This window comes from Gadus macrocephalus, chromosome 22, assembly GCF_031168955.1.
Source record: "Gadus macrocephalus chromosome 22, ASM3116895v1".
Taxonomy (NCBI): domain Eukaryota; kingdom Metazoa; phylum Chordata; class Actinopteri; order Gadiformes; family Gadidae; genus Gadus; species Gadus macrocephalus.
Window position 1 is genome coordinate 9,799,222 of NC_082403.1, and position 20,413 is coordinate 9,819,634.

At 47.9% G+C, this 20,413-nt stretch overlaps 1 protein-coding gene across 1 annotated transcript in view; it reads right to left on the reverse strand.

Annotated features, from left to right (window-relative positions):
* Window positions 1-20,413, reverse strand: part of csmd2 (CUB and Sushi multiple domains 2) — a 242,171-nt gene that overhangs the window by 17,323 nt on the left and 204,435 nt on the right. Inside the window, 13 exon segments of the mRNA XM_060042704.1 lie at window positions 671-744; window positions 1,814-1,987; window positions 2,350-2,523; window positions 3,733-3,912; window positions 7,619-7,795; window positions 10,025-10,207; window positions 12,276-12,449; window positions 13,014-13,202; window positions 17,753-17,926; window positions 18,057-18,230; window positions 18,569-18,742; window positions 19,205-19,399; window positions 20,062-20,247. Of these exon segments, the coding sequence (XP_059898687.1) occupies window positions 671-744; window positions 1,814-1,987; window positions 2,350-2,523; window positions 3,733-3,912; window positions 7,619-7,795; window positions 10,025-10,207; window positions 12,276-12,449; window positions 13,014-13,202; window positions 17,753-17,926; window positions 18,057-18,230; window positions 18,569-18,742; window positions 19,205-19,399; window positions 20,062-20,247 (2,228 nt within the window).

Here is a 20,413-nt window from a genome sequence, read left to right on the forward strand (position 1 = left end):
CTCACCCTATTACATACAACTTATTGTTATTCAATGGATGAGGCCTCGTAAGCTGAAAACAATATGAATCATTTCCCGTTCAGAGGTGATACGTTGTGATTACCAACAGCGTGTGTGGAAGGTAGATGGGACAAATCTGGAAATTGTCTTCAGAAACCCCCCCTGAGGTTAGTGGTATATAAATTGACATGCAGACGCTTTTATCAAAAGCAACCTACAAAAAATATATCGCTGTCGGTACAGTAAGGATGCTACTAGAACCAAGTGCCAAGCACTAACAATTGCTAGGTTTACCCATTCCCCATATGCAACAAAGACAGCTAGAATAAGAACCAAATGCTTTTCTCAGTCAAAATCGTGTGTTTCTTTACCACAATTACACATTTTCCTCTTGTAGTGTAACTAATTATTTATTGCAACTTAGTTTACGTAAAGGGCTAGTCCCTTCCAACGAATTTCCTTGGCATCACTATTTCACAGATGTACAATACAAACATTACAAACAAGTAACAAACAGCTGACTGTTGACATCAATGATAGTCTCAAACCAAAATCAAATAAACAGTTATTAACTTGAGTCTTTATTTCGTGTACGTGTTATGATTACATTCCTACATTCCAGGGCCTCTGCTAGCTCATCACCAAGAGCTCCATTTTCCAGCATCCTCACCTGGTAACCTTGGCTGTTGTTCTGGCTTCCAAACATCGGGATGCCCGGGTCAGCACAAGTCGTGTGACTGGGATCTGAAATGGAGGGCAGGTGAATTATGACGTTACACAGTTGTTTTGAACGTGGATGTGCTTTGGATGGTGGGACTTTTGGTTATTCGCAGAGCTGATGTTTTTCCCGAGCGATAATTTGAGATAGAGGCGGTGGGAGGGGTTTGTTTTTTCACCTAACCCTCCCTGGGTGACATATCGTCAGACAGGGCTGTAACGATGAATCCATGCATATACACATGGGCATGTGCGCATACAGCCACGGAGTAGTATTGGTGCACTCACACACACCTGCAATAACTTATCTATTCTTCTTTCACGCAGACATTAATCCTGTCAAGAGATTAATTAGCAAGACGGTCTGATCTCACACACACACACACACACACACACACACACACACACACACACACACACACACACACACACACACACACACACACACACACACACACACACACACACACATCCCCTAGGTCGCTTGAAATTCATGACTTTAATACAAAATACATCATTAATATGATTTGAAGAAGTTTTATACAACTGTTAACAACTGCTCCTTGTCAAGGGAGATGCTTGTCCTAAATCCTTGCATTTGTTTTTTAATTTTTGGTCTGAATCACTAATTCCTTAGCCGCACTAGACTCCAGCGTGGTATTAATTAAAGCCACTCATTGTTTTACACCCTGTGGCAAGAAGGCCTATTACTAATCCAATAAGATAGTAAGCATGCACGGCTAACTGACCCATACTTATTTCCCCTGTGATGCAGACGGTTTTATTTATTTACTATGTTCTGTATTTGTTTAATATTTTTAAATGGTGGCTTGTGTGGCTAGGGCAGGGAAGTCGGACAAGAAAGTTTGTTAAAACAGAGAATGAATTACTTAGGATAACAGCGTCGGCCACACCACAATTATAAATGGAATGACATGTAGCTTACGAGGCGCAGGATCCCAATCCAACGCTGGTCGCCAATCGACCAATTCATTCAAACTATGGATTGCCTGATGTGGTTGTGGTTAGCGCACTAGCGACATGAACCACCGCCGCCACCCCTGGTCCTCAAGTATCCCACACCCTCCGTCCTCACCTATGCAGGAGGGCTGCGTGCCGCTCCAGGTGCCGTCGTACTGGCAGTACCTCCGGGTGGAACCCACCAGCACCAGCGGCGCGTAGCAGGAGAAGGAGACGGAGGACAGGTAGGTGAATCCGCGGTCTTCCCTCCGACCCTGGGCCGGGATGCCCGGGTCCCCGCAGAACACAGCTGGGAGAGAGAGGGGAACGGGGACCAGAGAGGGGGACAGTGTTAGAGAGAAGGTGGGTGAAAGAGGGAGAGAGACGGATGTAACAGAGAGGGGGATACAGTGACATGGAGATTAACGGAGAGAAAAAAGATGGAGAGATAGACCAAGGACGGGAGATTAAAAGATAGAATAGAAAGAGGAAGACATATTCATTGATATTCAAATCCAATATTAATCCACTACAAAAAACCAACATAAATGGCTTATTTAGACTTTCGATGGGGCTTGCACTAGAGTGAACGACACACACAGACACACAGACACACAGACACACACACACACACACACACACACGTGTGCGCGGACGTTCCATATCACTTACGGAAGCACTGGGGCCTCTCTCCGCTCCAGTTGCCCATGCCCTGGCAGGTGAGCACGGTGGGCAGGGACAGCTGGTACCCTTGGTTACAGGCGTAGCTGATGCTCGCGCCCCAGATGAAGTCCGTGCCCACCACCTGGCCGTTGGGGATGACGGGGGGTGGGGCACACACGATGGCTGCCGGGGAAACAATTACGGCGAAGGGAGAAACAAAAACGTGGTAAGCATTGAGGCGCGGTCCACACGCTCCAGTCTGCATCCCCGTTCGCCGTGGCTGAGTTCCCTTTGACGCGTTCCTAAGCGTTTGCTGCCAGATAAACTGGCCACCCCTTTCTCATTAGCCGTCTTAATTGTGTCTGCTTAGAGGGAGAGAAATGCTCACTCGACTCAAGCCAACTGAAGACAACAGTTGTTTAACTACCACAAAAAGACGAGAAAGAAAACTACCTAATAATCCTCCAGTTGCCGCTGTAAAAATGATGACCACTTTGAGCCATTGCTCGCTTATATTACTACTACAATAACAACGATAACAATAAGTATATAGTAATACCACTGCATTTAGCTAGCATCCCAGTTAGTGCCACACACTTGCAATCTAGTGTCAGACACTCTCCGAAGAAATCCCAGGTAAACAAATGGTTGTTTATAAAGCTAAACCAAATGGTTGTTTAATATATAGGTAAGGTTCTGAGTTGTAAAGAGAGCGCGGTAGAGAGCAAGAGTTTGAAACTAGGCTAAAAATACATGCCCACCCCTTCCTGCTCCGTCCCTCCCTAGTGCCATGGTGAAGTGTTGCATTCACGCACCTGTGATTGACAGGTATGATGGATTGCCCGGACCAATCAGGGAAAAGATGCCCTAATTGGTCCTCAATGAGCCGGGAGCTGTCTCATACAGAGGCAGGAGCAGTCCCCTTGAAACACATATTCTCATAGCACATTTCACTCACTAATAGCTGACGTATGGTATGGCATTTCTAACAAATTACATTGAAATAATAGCTCTTAAATCTGACCTACACCTTATTCCACTCATACCACAGTTACAAACCACGAGTAGATATCACTTCCATTCATCTATAACGTGGGTTTCATATCGACCTCATCAGCTGAAATAAAAACATTCCTCCGCTGCACTGTGAACTTGTTTTCACATTGTCCAGGAAACCGTTGTATTTAATGTCGAACTTGGAGCGCGTTGATTCGTAACCGTATAATGGCAGGGGTGTCCCCTTATTAAAAACGAATGCAGACCCTTGCAACGTTATTCGGTAATCAAAATGCAGCATTTAACGACACTGTGGTATAAGCAGGTTTTCCTGTGGTATCCCTACGGCGCCGGCGCCTTACTCCGCACCACCGGGGAGCTCTCACGCCCTCGCACCTTTGCACTGGGGCTTGGTGGCATTCCACGTGCGGTCCTTGGTGCAGACCAGTGAGGAGGCGCGGTCCACGTCCATGGTGAAGCCCGGCGAGCACTGGAAGCTGACCCGGTGGCTGAAGGTGAAGTCGTTGCCCGTCCGCACGCCATTGGCCGGCGCGCCCGGGTCGCCACAGTTGATCACTGGGGAGGGAGAAGGAGAATGAGAAGGAGAGAGAGACAGAGACGGAGACAGAGACAGAGAGAGAGAGAGAGAGAGAGAGATAGGTAGAAAGAGGCAGAGACAGAGGTTGAGAGGGAGAGAGAGAGAGGAATAGATAGAAAGAGGGAGAGACAGAGTGCGATAGGGAGAGAGAGTGCCACAAGAGTGAGAACAAGCACAACAGAGAGCTAGTAATCACAGAGGAAGGGGGCTTGAGATGGAGATGAAGGTTAAAGTCAAAATCAAGAATAATGTTTCATCACCAAGGATTCTGAACACTGGCGCCCCACAAGGGTGTGTCTTGTCACCTCTATTATTTTCACTGTACACTAATAATTGTACATCAAACTCTGCATCGGTTAAAATGTTAAAGTTTGCAGATGAAACCACTGTCATAGGCCTCATATCTGATGGGGAGGAATCTACCTACCGGAGTGAGGTTGAACAGCTGGTGCAGTGGTGTGAAGACAATAACCTTATACTAAATACAACCAAAACCAAAGAAATCATCATTGACTATAGGAAAAAGGCAGGCCAGCACCTTCCCATCTCCATTAATGGCCAAGTTGTGGAGTGGGTCTCCTCCTTCCGCTTCTTAGGCACCACTATCCACCAGTCCCTATCATGGAACCTCAACATTAGTCTTATTATTTCCAAATCCCATCAGAGGTTATGCTTCCTCCGTCAGCTGAGGAAGTTTGGGGTAAGTCAGGCAGGCATGACCCATTTTTATCGTGCAGCCATCGAAAGCGTGCTCACCTTCTCCCTCCTGGTCTGGTATGGTAGTGCTACCAGCCAGGACAAACAACAGCTTGAGAGGGTAGTACGCAGGGCCTCTAAAATCATTGGCTGTAGTCTGCCTGCCATAGGCTCGCACTATGACACCAGAATTTCCAGGAAAACTAGGAAGATCATCTCTGACCCCTCTCATCCAGCACACCACTTATTCACACTCTTACCATCAGGGAGGAGGTACAGAAGCATCACAAGTAAAACAACACGCTTTAGGGATAGTACCTATCCACAAGCTATACACCACTTGAACAAGCACTAAGCACTTTAAGGTCTTTAAGATCTTCATGGTCTACCTCACTTGCAGTTTTTGCACCACTGTACTGTACTTTACTGCTGTCATTCCCCGCGAACCATGCATTGTGTGTTTTTCATGTGTGTTAAGTGTTGTACTCCTTGTTATTTATGTGCCGTTTTGGCTTTCTGTCTTGAAATGTGTTGTTATGTTGCTGTGTAATACATGTGAGCACACCAAAACAAATTCCTATCAACTGTATTTTATATACTGTTGAAATGGCTATAATAATAAACTTAAACTTGAACTTGAACTTGAACTAAAGGGATGTGGTTGTGTGTTTGTGTGTGTGTGTGTGTGTGTGTGTGTGTGTGTGTGTGTGTGTGTGTGTGTGTGTGTGTGTGTGTGTCCGTTAAATGCGTGTGTGTCTGTGTCTTTCTCAGTGTGTGTGAGTGTGTGTGTGAGTGTGTGCGTGCGTGGGTGTGTTTTTGTGTGTGTGTGTGTGTGTGTGTGTGTGTGTGTGTGTGTGTGTGTGTGTGTCCGTTAAATGCGTGTGTGTCTGTGTCTTTCTCAGTGTGTGTGAGTGTGTGTGTGAGTGTGTGCGTGCGTGGGTGTGTTTTTGTGTGTGTGTGTGTGTGTGTGTGTGTGTGTGTGTGTGTGTGTGTGTGTGTGTGTGTCCGTTAAATGCGTGTGTGTCTGTGTCTTTCTGAGTGTGTGTGAGTGTGTGAGTGCTGGGACGGAAACAAGATCAAAAGGGAACACGAGATGAAAGGACCGACGGCTGAGAAACTGAATTAATTGAAGGTAATTTTGCCGTTGATACGATTTTCTACCTCATCATGTCCAAACCACATTACTGTTGCTGATTACATTTGCCCAGCTTTTGATCGTATTGAGTAAAGCGGGGAAATCAATGACATACACTCGAGGATGAAATAAACTCTCCAGTTTACATTGAGTTTACACACACACACACACACACACACACACACACACACACACACACACACACACACACACACACACACACACACACACACACACACACACACACACACACACACACACACACTGTGTGTGTGCGTGCCGTGAAGGCCTGTGGCTAATGGACTGTCACATGTGTGCTGGCCTGGCCGTTGTTCCTGAAGACTGAGGTTGTCTGCCGGCGCTAACCAATTCAAACAGCCACCTTATGAATGTGCCCACACACACCTCAAACACACAACCGCAGCCAAACACACACACACACACGCGCCAACTGAAACAAATGGGGAAAAACAATTATGCTAAAGAGCAACGGTAGCAAATGAGCAACAATCCACTACATTTTAAGGAGCAGTCCAATATACCAGGATAATATGCAAAATTATTCTAGAACTTCTCATAGAAACTGTGGAGACTCTAAACCTCTATTGTAGAGAGTAGTGGATCCCCCTTGTCATCCTAACTCTAGACATCTTTGAAAAGATGCTGAAGCCATACCGGCTAAATAAAGTCTTGCATCTTGGATAAAGTCACTTTGGTTAAGAACATCAGCTAATTAATTCATAGTGAAACGCAAGTATTAAACATCTGTAGTATAGTTAAAAATAGACAACATTGGTTTTGCAAATATATACCGCTTATGCTATTGATGCTATGGAGCGTTATTCATTTCAACTAAATCCGTAAGAGCCCTTATCTTTATTCACTACAGCTTCTGAAGCAGCATTGTGTTCTCAAAGGTCCGCTGCTTTCAGCCAGGCTCGTCGTGAATGTTGCAATACCTCTATTTCCTTCTGCTTAGATCGTTGGCTGGGAGCATTCTGTGCACACAATAGCCGCGTACTGTGCTTTTGAATAGACCAGCCAGAGACCAATCTCACACATCCCTTTCTCTCCCTTTATTATTTTATGACATCCCAACTCAAAATCTATTCTAGGTTATTGAAACAAACCTAAGAAAGCACATCTCTCTCTTCTGCAACAAAGCACGGAAAAGCAGCACTGAAGAGTAGCAAATGAGGCAATTGATACGTTTTAAGCATGCGCAAATCATCATCATAATAATTCAGACTATTGAATCCCATTGGGGACTGTCGTTGTCACAGCCAGGAACGAGCACAGCGAGAGAAACCACGACAACAGCGGAATACGACGAAGACCGACTGACTGAGATGCCCAACTTGATTCAAGATTCAAGAGATCCAACAGTGGTGAAATGCAAAAGTGACACAGAAGGCGTGCAATATAAGACAAAAAGATAAAAAAAAGATGGATACAACTTGATTTAAAAAGTAAGAAATAGCTAATACTTTACTTATCTATTATTTTATTTTATGACAATGTTTACATGTGAAGCACTTTGAGTCTGCCTTGTGTATGAAAAGTGCTGCATAAATAAAGTTTCCTTGCCTTGCCTAATAATAAATAATAAATATAATGCACTAGTATGCTATAGCAGCATGTAAACAGTGTAACAATGAATAGACTGTATACGACCTCCAATGTCTGTCAGGCACCAGTAGTGTAGGAGTTAGTAGGGTCACCTGCTCATGTATGATATGTATATCTTAAAAAAAAGAAACTTAGACTAATAACCACAATTCCTGCTAAGGACTAAACGGGAAAATAAATGAGGTGCAGTGTGGACCCTTTTATTTGGGCGTGTGCCTTCTTACCCGAGCATTCGGGCATGTTTCCGGTCCACGTGCCGTTGACGGTGCAGTGGCGCGTGAGCATGCCGGTGGAGTAGTAGCCCTCACGGCAGGCGTAGGTGATGGAGCGAGAGAACGTCAGGCCGTCGTGGACGGCGATCTGGGAGTTCCGTGGCGTTCCCGGGTTTCCACAGGAGACCACTGAGAGAGCATCGGCAGAAGGAGAGGAGAAGAAGGAAGGTGTGAGTGAGGGAGTGTTGACGCTCACACCTTTTGACAGGCCAGGATCAGAACGTGTTTGTATGGAAGTTTCTATCCGCCCTGCAGCGGGTTACCCTAAACCAAGAGAAAATGATCCAAACTGCTTCTTGTCTTCTGCCCCTGAAATATCAAATATGTCTGAAGAAAAAACGATGGCCTCCTTCTGCTTATGATTTGTACACTCAATAAACTATTTGCACAGGGACATTTACTAAATCTTATATTATTAATCTTAGTATTAACGGCTACCTGTAGTTAAGCTATTCATTCTATTAATATTTGTTCCTTGTAATTTTCCTGTTTAACTGGATAACTTAAATTATCTTTAGGATCGATCCATCTTTCTATTGCGCTCTTCATCGATGTGCAACCACATAAACCATCCCCGAGCCTCCCTCAACTCCCCGCCTCAATGCCTACATTGCTCAGCTTTGATGGACGTACGCTTCGTCTGGGTTGAAACCTTGGTGTATGCAACCCACCCTAACCACCCACCACTGATTGCTCTGTTCATTACACCATCCAGCTTGCCCCCTGGCCTTCAGAGCCCACCACCACCACCACCACCACCACCACCACCCCCCCATCTCATCCACCCTTCCTCCTCCACCCCCCCCCCCCCCAGCTATAATGACCAGATGTAGCCTTGCCTTGAAGTGCGTGCCAGACTAGAGCAGGTGGGCAGCATATGAGATGCCACATGAGGGGGGAGACGGAACGGAGAGAAGGTAATGTTAGGAGAGAGTGAGAGGGCAGGGCGGTGCGGTACGGATGAGGGTTAGGAAAAGCAACAGTTTGTGTCCAAAATAAATCAGGGTAGATGTTACGAGAAAAAGACGCGAGGTGGGTAGAGAAGTCCTATGTGTGACCGCGGAATAACAGGGGAATATGTGATTAAAGGTCTTCCTTTGCAAAAAGTTAAATTAGAATGGAATTGGGATGTTTATCTATTGCCAAAGCAATTTCAGAGTAAAAAGCCTTCACGTATTTGGATGAGACTTCTGAGGAACTTTGTTGTCGAAATGAAGGCAGTGGATCAGGGTTTTCAAGGTGACACCGGTGACAACAGTTTGTGAATGTTGAAATATGTTTGGAGGTAGAAGTGCATGCTGCCCTTTTCTGTGTGCCATCATTCTTTTCATATTTATTTTGGAAGTTGCTGTACGTCACTTTTCTAAATATTTCATAGTCCCAATGCGTAACATTTCAACTAGCCCACCGGTTAGAATTGACCTGAACACATCTGTAGTCATTGCTGAACAATAATGAACTCAATAATGTTAACAATAAAATCGGACCCTAAAACCGACTTATTCTTCAAATAAAAAGTGTGCTTTGTTTACAAGAACCTAACTATCGACACTTCAAAATCCCCTCCCACTCAAGCCAACCACACGGCCGAGCTACGGTGAGTCAGTAAAGTGAGATTGGGGGGACTACTGTTATTGAGTTTTTAGAATTCTAACTGAGAGGGGCTCAATCTTTCACCTTGTGACTTTAATGGGAGCTCTGTCAAAGACAGCTGCTGCCCATTATTGATGGTCAATAAGAAAGTTATGTGGTGGGTGTATGTGCACTTTTAGATCCAGATAACTTTATTGTACTCGACTTGAATAACCTACCTCTAAGCTTCTAACTCTAGCCTGCTCTCCACCTTTCCTCTATCATTGTTTGTCCTGTTTCTCTCACACGGTTTGCCCTGCTTTGCTCTGTTTGCTGGGTGGCATGGGTGTGCTAGAGTGGAATATTATGGGGAAGAGAGAAGGACTCTTGAGCGAGACTCAGAGCAAAAGCCCTATAGCCCAGGACAAGCTGAGTGGAAATCTGGTAAAAGTCTCCAATACACATTGAAACAATCTAGGAATGAGTGTGTGCAGGCAAGTGTGTTTCAGTCTGGTGTTAGTGTGTGTGTACGTATGTGTGTGTGAGTGTGCGTATGTGTGTTTACGTGTGTGCCCTTGTGAGTGTGTGTGTACAAGTCCCCTATTGATCGCCTCATTGGAAAATATTATTTCCCATAGGATCAACACGCAAAAAAATAATAAAATAAAAATCCACCACTATTTGGCGGGAAGAGAACTCCTCTACACATACACACAAATAATTAACTTAAACACACAAATCCCCCCCCCCCCCCCCCCTCCCCCACTCCGAACGTGTGTGTCTCACCGTGGCACTCGGGCTGGGTGCCCACCCAGCTTCCATTGGCCAGGCAGGTGCGCTCCTGGGACCCCCTCAGCACGTAGCCCGGCTCACAGCTGAAGCGCACCAGGCTGCCCGGCCTGAACTCCTCCCCAAGACGGATGCCGTGGAAGGGGACGCCCGGGTCGCCGCACAGCCCCGCAGAGTCCCCTGGATGGTCGGACAGGCCACCGAGGAAACAAAGAAACGCATGAGTGATGATACAACAATACGACACATGTTCAGTATGAGGTGGGATAACCACGACGCTCTCAGGTGGCAAAGATTATATCAATTTTAGTTTTCAGTAAACATGCATGACAATAAATAATGATTAGACGTTATTGGATGGTTAATGCGAAGTATGATTTCCATTGCTCATGTGGCAAACCTCATACTATTAGCTTTAAATTAGCAATTAAATAAAAAGCAAGTAATAAAACATACACATGTAGTGACTTGATGTTTATGTTAATGTTAAATATGAAATATCACATGCATGACCTGTTCGTATGTCCAAGCCAATTATATTTTGTTTACCAATACAAATAAGCTAAAGCTCATTTGATGGTGCATGCCCATTATAACTCCCTGTCCACATAGATGGTGTTCTCCTATTAAGTCACGCTTATATAAAAAGGTACCGGCAGCAGGAAAATAGCCAACACTAATAGCATTGGGACACAAATGTACACAAATAAAGTATACCAAAATAGAGACTTCATTTGAATTTGTTTGCACTATGATGGAGACCTCGGTTGAATCCGTTCCAAATAATCACAAGGCATTTAGTGATCCTGCATATTGCTTTCCAATACTGTTTTTATAGTGCTCCGAGTGAACACAACTTTAATAGCGCTTAGCTCAGGAAGTGAGGGAGATGGCCACGAGAAGCTGGATTTTATAGTCGACAGAGAGAAAGCCAGCAATCTCCGGGATATATGAACATCATGAATTGTGACATTAAACTGTCAGGATGAATGTTTATTGTTGTCTTGTCTCGTCTTGCATCGGTTCATAAGTGTGTGTGTGTGTGTGTGTGTGTGTGTGTGTGTGTGTGTGTGTGTTTGATAGTGTGTATTAATATGTGTATGTGGCTGTGTGTATGTGGGGGTATGTGTGGGGGTATGTGGGCTTGTATGTGTGAGTGTGAGGGTGTGTGTGTGTGTGTGTGTGTGTGTGTGTGTGTGTGTGTGTGTGTGTGTGTGTGTGTGTGTGTGTGTGTGTGTGTAAGAGAACGGCCCAGAGGCATCGACCGTGTGTGTAACAAGTGTGTTCGTAGTCTTTCCTCCACAGTGCTTCCTCCAGTCTCCTGGGGCCTTTCCCTTTTACTTTCGACTGTTTAAACATGTTCACATGTAGTCATTGTTTGCCCCGACACTGACCATGGTGGCTTAACATGTAGGAGGGAAATGACCGCACACACAGACCTTGTAGGATATATAATTTGACTTTTTATACATGTTTACATGCACTCATTGTTGGCTCTGCCACTGACCACATAGGCCTAACACGGAGGAGGAAAACGATCAAACACACACGTCTTGTATGAAATAAACTTGCAGAGCCGTGTGTGTATGTCTGTGTGGAGGAAGAGCTAAAGTCTCAGCTATAAGTAAAAGTTGACCTACCGACTACAACGGAGACTCCCCCCTTCCATCCCTGCGTCTCTATGGGCCAATGGAATCGTGTTTATAGGGGATTTGCCCTTGAAGGCCTTGGACTGCACTCTATGGGTCTGCCGCTGAGCTTGTGACCTACCAACAACCACCTCCCCCACCAGCACCCTAAAGCTCTTTATTTGCAGGCCCCGGAATTACAAGGGGCGTCTTGGGTGCTACGGGAGGGTGGTTTTACATCTGAATTAATCAAGTGCTAAAGGTACAAGAGGTTGAATAGAGGTTGGGGGAAATGAAGCAAAGTTCAGCAGGTAGCTCGCATTTCCAATGAACTGAGCCCACCCTCCAGCACTCCCGGACTCACCCCCGCCTCAATCCCACTCCCTCCTCTTCTTTTACCCTTTAATTGTGTCTAAGGTGATCTTCCACTCAAAGTTAGCCCTGGCCTTCAGAACAAAGTGACACATTCACCGAACATTTAATCTGGGAAAAAACATTTATCGTCTTTAACTGAATTTGCCATCTGGGAAAGATAAAGTTCACGTGTTTTTTTTTATGGTTTCCGAGACATTATCCAGGAGAGCCCAGACGATACATTTCCTGCCTTTTTTTTTTTTTACCGGAGCAGTGTGGCAGTGATCCGCTCCAATGGCCGTCCAGCTGGCACATGCGCGTGGTGTTGCCGACGACGATGCGCTGGCCGATGCAGCTGAAGCGGATGACGGCGCCCACGGTGCGGCGGTCTCCGGAGATCTGGGCGTAGGGGGGCACACTGGGCCGGTCGCACAGCACCACTATCCAGGGGGGACAAGACACACCAGAGGGGGTACACAGGATACAAGCCAACGATAAGTGTTACGGGGCCGCTGCCATATATGGGCATTGGCTCTGTGATCGTGTCAACGAGCTACCGGAGGCTGGTTGACACGGAAACGGCCCTTGTCCTTTCGCTAGGCACACATACGTAAGTTGACTTGTAAACGGTTACAGGGCTCAATAAAGAGGGGCATTAGCAACCCAAAAAACGACAGGCAGTTAAACGAGAAATGGCTTTGCTTTAGAAAATCCTACGATAAACGCGGCCACTGATCCAAACAACTCCATGAAAACCCAAATTTATTTTCCCCATTAACGACAGCGACGTAGGCGGGCGGAGCCCATAAAGACATTATAACATAACGACGTGGCATAAAAACTCCCCCAAAAAGTTCCAAAGCTGCCAAGAATCTATTACTTTTTCCAACAATCCTCCTCCCCCATCTCTCTAGATGCCCTTGTCAGACGCAACCTTGTCGATAGTTTTTCCGAAGGGCACTGGCCTCCGAAATGAAGGAGATAAAAGCAGTCTGGACACTCACGCAGGCACTTGGGCAGCGAGCGGTCCCAGGTGCCGTCCCCCTGGCAGGAGATGGAGCTGGTGCCCAGCAGGTAGTAGCCCGGGTTGCAGCGGTACGACACGGCCGTCTGGAAGCTGTAGCGATGCGGCCCGCTGGTCACCACCTGCCTGTCGCTGTTGTCAACCTTCCCGGGCTCCGTGCAGTTCACGACTGGAGGAGGAGGAGGAGGAGGAGGAGGCGATGGTGAGGGATGGAGGTGGAGGAGGAGGAGGAGGAGGAGGAGGAGGAGGAGGTGGTGATGGTGAGGGATGGTAGAGGAGGAGGTGATGGTGAGGGATGGAGGTGGAGGAGGAGGAGGAGGAGGTGATGGTGAGGGATGGTAGAGGAGGAGGTGATGGTGAGGGATGGTAGAGGAGGAGGTGATGGTGAGGGATGGAGGTGGAGGAGGAGGAGGAGGAGGAGGAGGAGGTGATGGTGAGGGATGGAGGTGGAGGAGGAGGAGGTGATGGTGAGGGATGGTAGAGGAGGAGGTGATGGTGAGGGATGGAGGTGGAGGAGGAGGAGGAGGAGGAGGAGGAGGTGATGGTGAGGGATGGAGGTGGAGGAGGAGGAGGAGGAGGAGGAGGAGGAGGTGGTGATGGTGAGGGATGGTAGAGGAGGAGGTGATGGTGAGGGATGGTAGAGGAGGAGGTGATGGTGAGGGATGGAGGTGGAGGAGGAGGAGGTGATGGTGAGGGATGGTAGAGGAGGAGGTGATGGTGAGGGATGGAGGTGGAGGAGGAGGAGGAGGAGGAGGAGGAGGTGATGGTGAGGGATGGAGGTGGAGGAGGAGGAGGTGGAGGAGGAGGAGGAGGTGGTGATGGTGAGGGATGGTAGAGGAGGAGGTGATGGTGAGGGATGGTAGAGGAGGAGGTGATGGTGAGGGATGGAGGTGGAGGAGGAGGAGGTGATGGTGAGGGATGGTAGAGGAGGAGGTGATGGTGAGGGATGGAGGTGGAGGAGGAGGAGGAGGAGGAGGAGGAGGTGATGGTGAGGGATGGAGGTGGAGGAGGAGGAGGTGGAGGAGGAGGAGGTGATGGTGAGGATGGTAGAGGAGGAGGTGATGGTGAGGGATGGAGGTGGAGGAGGAGGAGGAGGAGGAGGAGGTGATGGTGAGGGATGGTAGAGGAGGCGATGGTGAGGGATGGAGGTGGAGGAGGAGGAGGTGATGGTGAGGGATGGAGGTGGAGGAGGAGGAGGAGGAGGAGGAGGAGGAGGAGGAGGAGGAGGTGATGGTGAGGGATGGTAGAGGAGGCGATGGTGAGGGATGGAGGTGGAGGAGGAGGAGGTGATGGTGAGGGATGGAGGACGAGGAGGAGACGGTTATGGATGGAGGAGAATATGGTGAGGAGTGGAGGAGGAGAGGGTGAAGGAAGGGGACGAGGAGATTGTCAGCGAAGGAGGACATGGAGGAGATGGTTAGGGATGGAGGAGGGAGAGGATAAGGAGATAATAAAAGAGGGGGGAGAAAGGAGAAAACAGCGGAAGTGGGTGGAGGAAGGAGAGATTGAGAGCGCGATTAAATAACATGGCATATGTGTAGAGACACAAACAACAGGTATACTCAAGCAAATGCACCTCATTTAGTATCCTTTGTGTTGGTTTCATTCTGAAGGTATGCCATACAATGCCATACATTGTTCCACAACAGCCAAACCCCTACCTAAACCCATTATCCACTGTCCATCCCCTCAGTGAGTGTTGCCAAAATCCTCTCCCCCGCAAACCGCCTCTCCCTCCACCTCTCCTTCGGCTGTCAGGCCCATTCCTTCATCCATCCACCCCCTTCTATCTGTCCAGATTAAGTATAGGAGACTGTGGAACCAAACATTAGCTACCTTGCCATCCAGTCTTTTGCTAGTAGAGAGAGGGAGAGAGTTAGAGCGAGAGACAGAGATGGGATCAATAAAGAGAAAGAGAAAGATGGAGAAGGAGGAAGGGACAGGGGAGAAGCAAGAAATGAAGATGAAGATTGGGGAGAGAGAGATAGAGAGAGAGAGAAAGAGAGAGAATGAAGGCTGAGAGAGAGAGAGCGATAGGGGAAAGGGAGCAAGAAGAAGGAATAAATAGGGAGAGAGGGATAAGGGAAAGAGGGAGAGATGGATAGATGGCTGGAGAGCTCAGTGACGAGGAGGAGCGAGAAATAAAAGCTCAAAAACGACCAACTTACACATGGTTTTTCCCATTGGGGAGAACCTCGTCAATGAAGTCAGATGAACACTTGTTCTACCCCAATAAATTCTGATATACTGAAACATAAACAGGCTATTCACAGCCCCCAACGTGTATGTGTGTGTGTGTGTGTGTGTGTGTGTGTGTGTGTGTATGCGTGCGTGTCTACGTGCTTGTGAGTGTGTGTGTGTGTGTGTGTAAGCATTTGCATGTGTGCGTGCGTCTGACGTGTGCCGCTATCTAGCTCTTGGCCGCTAACCCATCCTCATTCAAGCGCCCACGTAGACGTTTGCCCTGCCAACGAGCGTCGCCCCCTATACCGCCCCCCTCCTACACCCCCCCCCACATCCGTCCGTGCATTCCCGTCAGCCAAAAATGAAGCCATTGTATACTTATGTGACTAAAAGCACTCTCTCTCGGCTGTCGAAGGGCTAAATCATCTCTCAATTACCTATTTTAACGGATTCCCTGCAGTTGGAGTGCCAGCTAACCCGCGGTGCTTTCATTGTAAACTCTTGCCGCGCTACCAGGCACAGTCAAGAAAGGGCAGTCTATATTTTCCTTTTTTAAGTACACGAGCCAGCACAAGAGCTTAGCATGTCTCAGTCAAAGCAGAGGCAGGAACCTCACAAGCCGTTCCTACCGTCAAACAACCCGACCTCACCTCAGACAGAACGTTTTAAGAGAGATAATGTGGGTAAAATAATGGAGGGGAATTTATATTTCCCCTTCCCCGGCCTCTTCTCCCCCCTCTTGCTGTTCCCCCAAACAGCTGCTAAGGGAGTTGTCACACGTATTTAGTCCTTCATTGTTGCATTGTTTTCCACGTGTATGCCTTCATTTGCCGGGACGTCAGCAGAAGACACAGAAAAAAGCCATTGTTTAGAAAGGGGCCGTCTTAAAACCTGAATGTCGTTGACGTTTTGTGTTCTGCAAGCATCTCGCACGACATGAAGGGAGAGCGAGGGGAACGCGTCAGAGTCCATGGACCGCGCTGATATCTTCCTCTTGGCACTTCATGTTTGGGGAGGTTTTTTTCCGTAGGTAAGCGAAGGTTCAGAGTCAGGACACCGGGAGTGTGCGCGTTCACGGCTGTCGAATAGGGCTTGAATTACTGTAATTAAGGTGATAAATGTGATTGACGAAAAAAAGGGACCACTAAGCAGCTTACGCTTCCCTGCACGGCACACAAGAGTATAACACGCTATCAAAACATCCACGCAAATCCTAGCAAGCCCACTCACTCACTTGTGTGAGCGCCCACACATACACACAATCACCAAACACACACACACAGACCAACTGCATCTAGAAGTCAGCTTCGGTATGGCAACCAGGCAATGCTAATATGGCGTCTACAGCCGCAGAGCAGTTTGAAGAATGCGTCGTCTGGGAAGAGAAATCTCATCTGCTTATGCATGCCGGCTCTGAATACACTCAACTGACACACACTATCTCAGAGACTCTCTCTGATATTTTCAAACTTATTTTCACGATCAACAGAAGGCCAGAAGCCCCACACAGGCTCCAAACGTCCTCATGTGAAGCGAGGTTATAAATAAGGCAATGCCTCATTGGAACCGTTCACCGGCCCCCGACCTCGTAGCAGCGGACTCTTGCGCTTCAGCGATAGGGCTTTAGAGCCCACACAGGTGCCTGGACATGTCTCTTATTGTTAAAAAAAACTCGGAAGAAAAACAAAATAAAGTATGAATCTGCGCAGAACTGTGAAGTTTGCGGGGAACTCGGAACCCGAGTTCAAATTAGGAGGCACGGCGTCTCGGAGGTCCGCTCTCTCTCTCTCTCTGCTCAAGGACCCCGGCAATTGCTTTTTCGTCCCCGTTCTTTATTGTTATTACCTTAGTTTTGTTTCTCTGACAGGCCCCGGCCAGCTTTGGGGCATAATAATGCAGGCCCCAGCTGGGGAGGGACCGCATCAAATAAATATTAACCAAGAAGGCCTCGCAGACCTTGTTCGGGTTCAGAACAGGTAATTAAATCATCCTGCCGCCGTCTCTGATTTTTTTCTCCCTTCTCTTTGAATTTCCACTAATATGCTCTTTTTAGACCCTTCCTCCCCCCTCTGGGTTGTCTCCATCCACTCATTTCCGCTCGCCCGGATGATTCTGCTCGCCTCGGTTAATGCAGGGGGAGGAGGACGTGACCTTGTGTGGGGAGTGTAATCTACATACCCACCCACCCACAGAAACATACCTGATACCCACACAGGGATCCTATCGTCTGTTGAAAGCACAGTCACTTAATTTAGCGCAGAGTCAGTCACCATGGCTGGTTACGGCCATGCATATAAAGCATAAAAATGGCAAACAGGATTCCAATGCCTTCACGCCAAAGGCGTATGATATATATGATACGCACCAACACACAAGGGGGGGAGGCGCCATTAGGCAAGAAGTCACAACCAGCGGCGGCAAATTCAAATTCCCCAAGACAAATTTGAATGAATGCTTGGCTTCGTATCCTATCACACACACACACACTCACACAAGGACACACGTAGGAAAGAAAAAATGCAATCACACGCTTACTTTTACACCTGGGGAGCGGGTTGCTCCACTGCCCGTTGGCCTGGCAGGAGGACTTGCCCGTCCCGTGCAGAACATATCCCGTGTTGCACACAAAGCGCACGGCGTCGTTCAGGTTGAACTGGGTGCCCTGGGTCAGCCCGAAGGTGGGGTTACCGGGGTGACCACACGTGATGGCTATCAAAGGCACAATGGAAGAAGTTGCGATGTGGATAAATACACATTATTTTTTTGGATGTAAACCTGGATGAACAGTTCCCGTTCGAGACCCGAATCCTAGCTGAGTAGGGGGGGGGTGGGTACTTACGGACACAGACGGGGGTGTTGCCAGACCAGCGGTGGTCCTGCTCACAGATGCGCACCGACACGCCGATGAGCCGGAAGCCCGGGTTGCACTGGTACACCACGCTGCCCCGGTAGTTGTAGTTCTCCCCGTTGATCTGGCCGTTCACGATGGGCTCGGGGTTTCCGCAGTGGCCAGCTTTAGGAGACACAGTAAAAGTATTATGTCTTCATCTGTTCGCATTAGCCCTGAGGCGCAGGCAGACACATGGCGAGTGCTCTGCACAGCGGCCCCCTTTGCGCAGTTGGTTTTTAAATGTACGCCCCGGCAAAAACACTATGGTATGTGACTCCCAGCAGGATGGGGGAAACCACCGGCTCATTAACGAAACTAAATGGTGTTTTTTTATGTGAGTCACTTCGGACACCATCTGCTAAATGACTAAATAGTAACTTGGCAGCGAAAACAGAGTTTCCCCTTTTGGAAGCACACATGGTGAAGCATAACCCGGTAGCGGATCATCCTGCGGATCTCACCGAGGCACTGGACCTGGGATCCACTCCACAGGCCGTTGGACATGCACTCCCGCACCCGGGAGCCCACCAGCGTGTAGCCCGTGTTGCAGGAGAAGATCGCCGTGGCTCCGTACACCGTCAGCGTTCCGATCTTGTGTCCGTTCGGTGGCGTGCCCAGGTCTCCGCAGGCGATGACTGGGGCGAGAGAGAGAGAGAGTGTGAGTGAGTGAGTGAGTGAGTGAGTGAGTGAGTGAGTGAGTGAGAGAGAAAGAGGGAGAGGGATGGAGAGGGGGAGGGCGAGAGGGAGAGGGAGCGAGAGAGAGAGAGACAGAGGAAGAGAGGTGGAGAGGGAGACGGAGAAAGAGAGCGAGACAAAGAGTGAGAGAGACAAAGAGAGAGGGACAAAGAGAGAGGGACAAAGAGAGATAGAAAGAGAGTCGAGTCATGGAATAACAGAATCAATCATGTCTTCTTATTGATCGATCATCTATGGTGGAACGGCCACAGTCGATGTGCACTTGGAGGTTATTAAAGCCATTTGTATGCATTATGAGTTCGGCGAGAAAATATTTTTGAAGTGAATGCATATTGGTACTGTTTGGATGACGCATCAATCAAAGCTAATTCCATTTTGTGGTTTGCGAAGATCACACTCACTCTTGCAGGCTGGCCGAGGATCTGGGTAGTCCCAAGTGCTGTTGGCCTGGCAACGGATGACCCTTCGACCCCTGTAGTAATATCCCAGGTCGCAGATGAGCATCATGATGGCATCATATTGGTTTTGAGTGCCGTAGATGAGTCTCCATCTTCCGTGATCCACGGCAGAGTGGCTGATGTCCTGGCAGGAACCCGCTAAAGGGATGGACGGTAAACCACAGGACAACACACACTGAAAACTATATCTAGTATGCATGGGAGTAGACTGTTTATATAATACCATAATTTACATAATGTCTATGCATGTTTCAATCGATCATGTGACTATGCATGGGTTTACTGGGATGATTTATTTATGGGATGCTCCATCTTAAAAGCAATTTATATTAATGATCGCTGTATATATGCTCTATATACTCTGGAATATGGTCTGGGATACCTATTTTGGTAATAAATGTATATGCACGTCTGTATTTACACGTCTATGAAAAGCTTAATTAGCTGTGGACTAATTCCTACATTTGAAGACACATCATTTTCTACCTATCAGTACATTCTGTACAAATGCCCTTCTCCAACTGAATTACTTTTGCATTCAGCTGGGAAACATCGCCTCGATAATCAATGGAAGTATCTCCACGGGCAACGAACGCAATGCGTCGGACGGCGCTGACCAAACAAAAGAAATCGCTAACGCTCGATGGCGCTAGCTTAAAGTCACCACTTCCCCTCGTCATTATACATTGGTTCCAATGTTAAAAAATAAAGTTTTGGCGACTCTCCCCACGGAGCACAGCAGAGAGTGGACCTAGCACTGATGGAGTTTCAGCAGACCTTCAGGGGTGAGGAAGACTTACGCATGCATCTGGGCGGGGCCTCGATGGCACTCCACCGCCCGGACTCCTGGCAGACCACCGAGGTGGTGATGGGCCCCTGGAGCCTGAACCCGGGGTTGCACTGGTACTGGGCCCTGGCTCCCAGGGTGAAGTCCTGGCCCAAGATGCTGCCGTTGACCGGTGGCACCGGCATCCCGCAGGACAGCACTGGGGGGAAGGCAGCGAGTGAGAGAGTAAATGCACCTTTTTCTTTGTTTATTGTTGTTTGAAATACACCCGAGATGTTTCGGTGGTTTGTTGTTCCGACCGGTTGATGCCAAATTGAAAACATCTGCGTCGCGGGAAAATGTGTTTGTTTTTCCAGGAAGGGAGC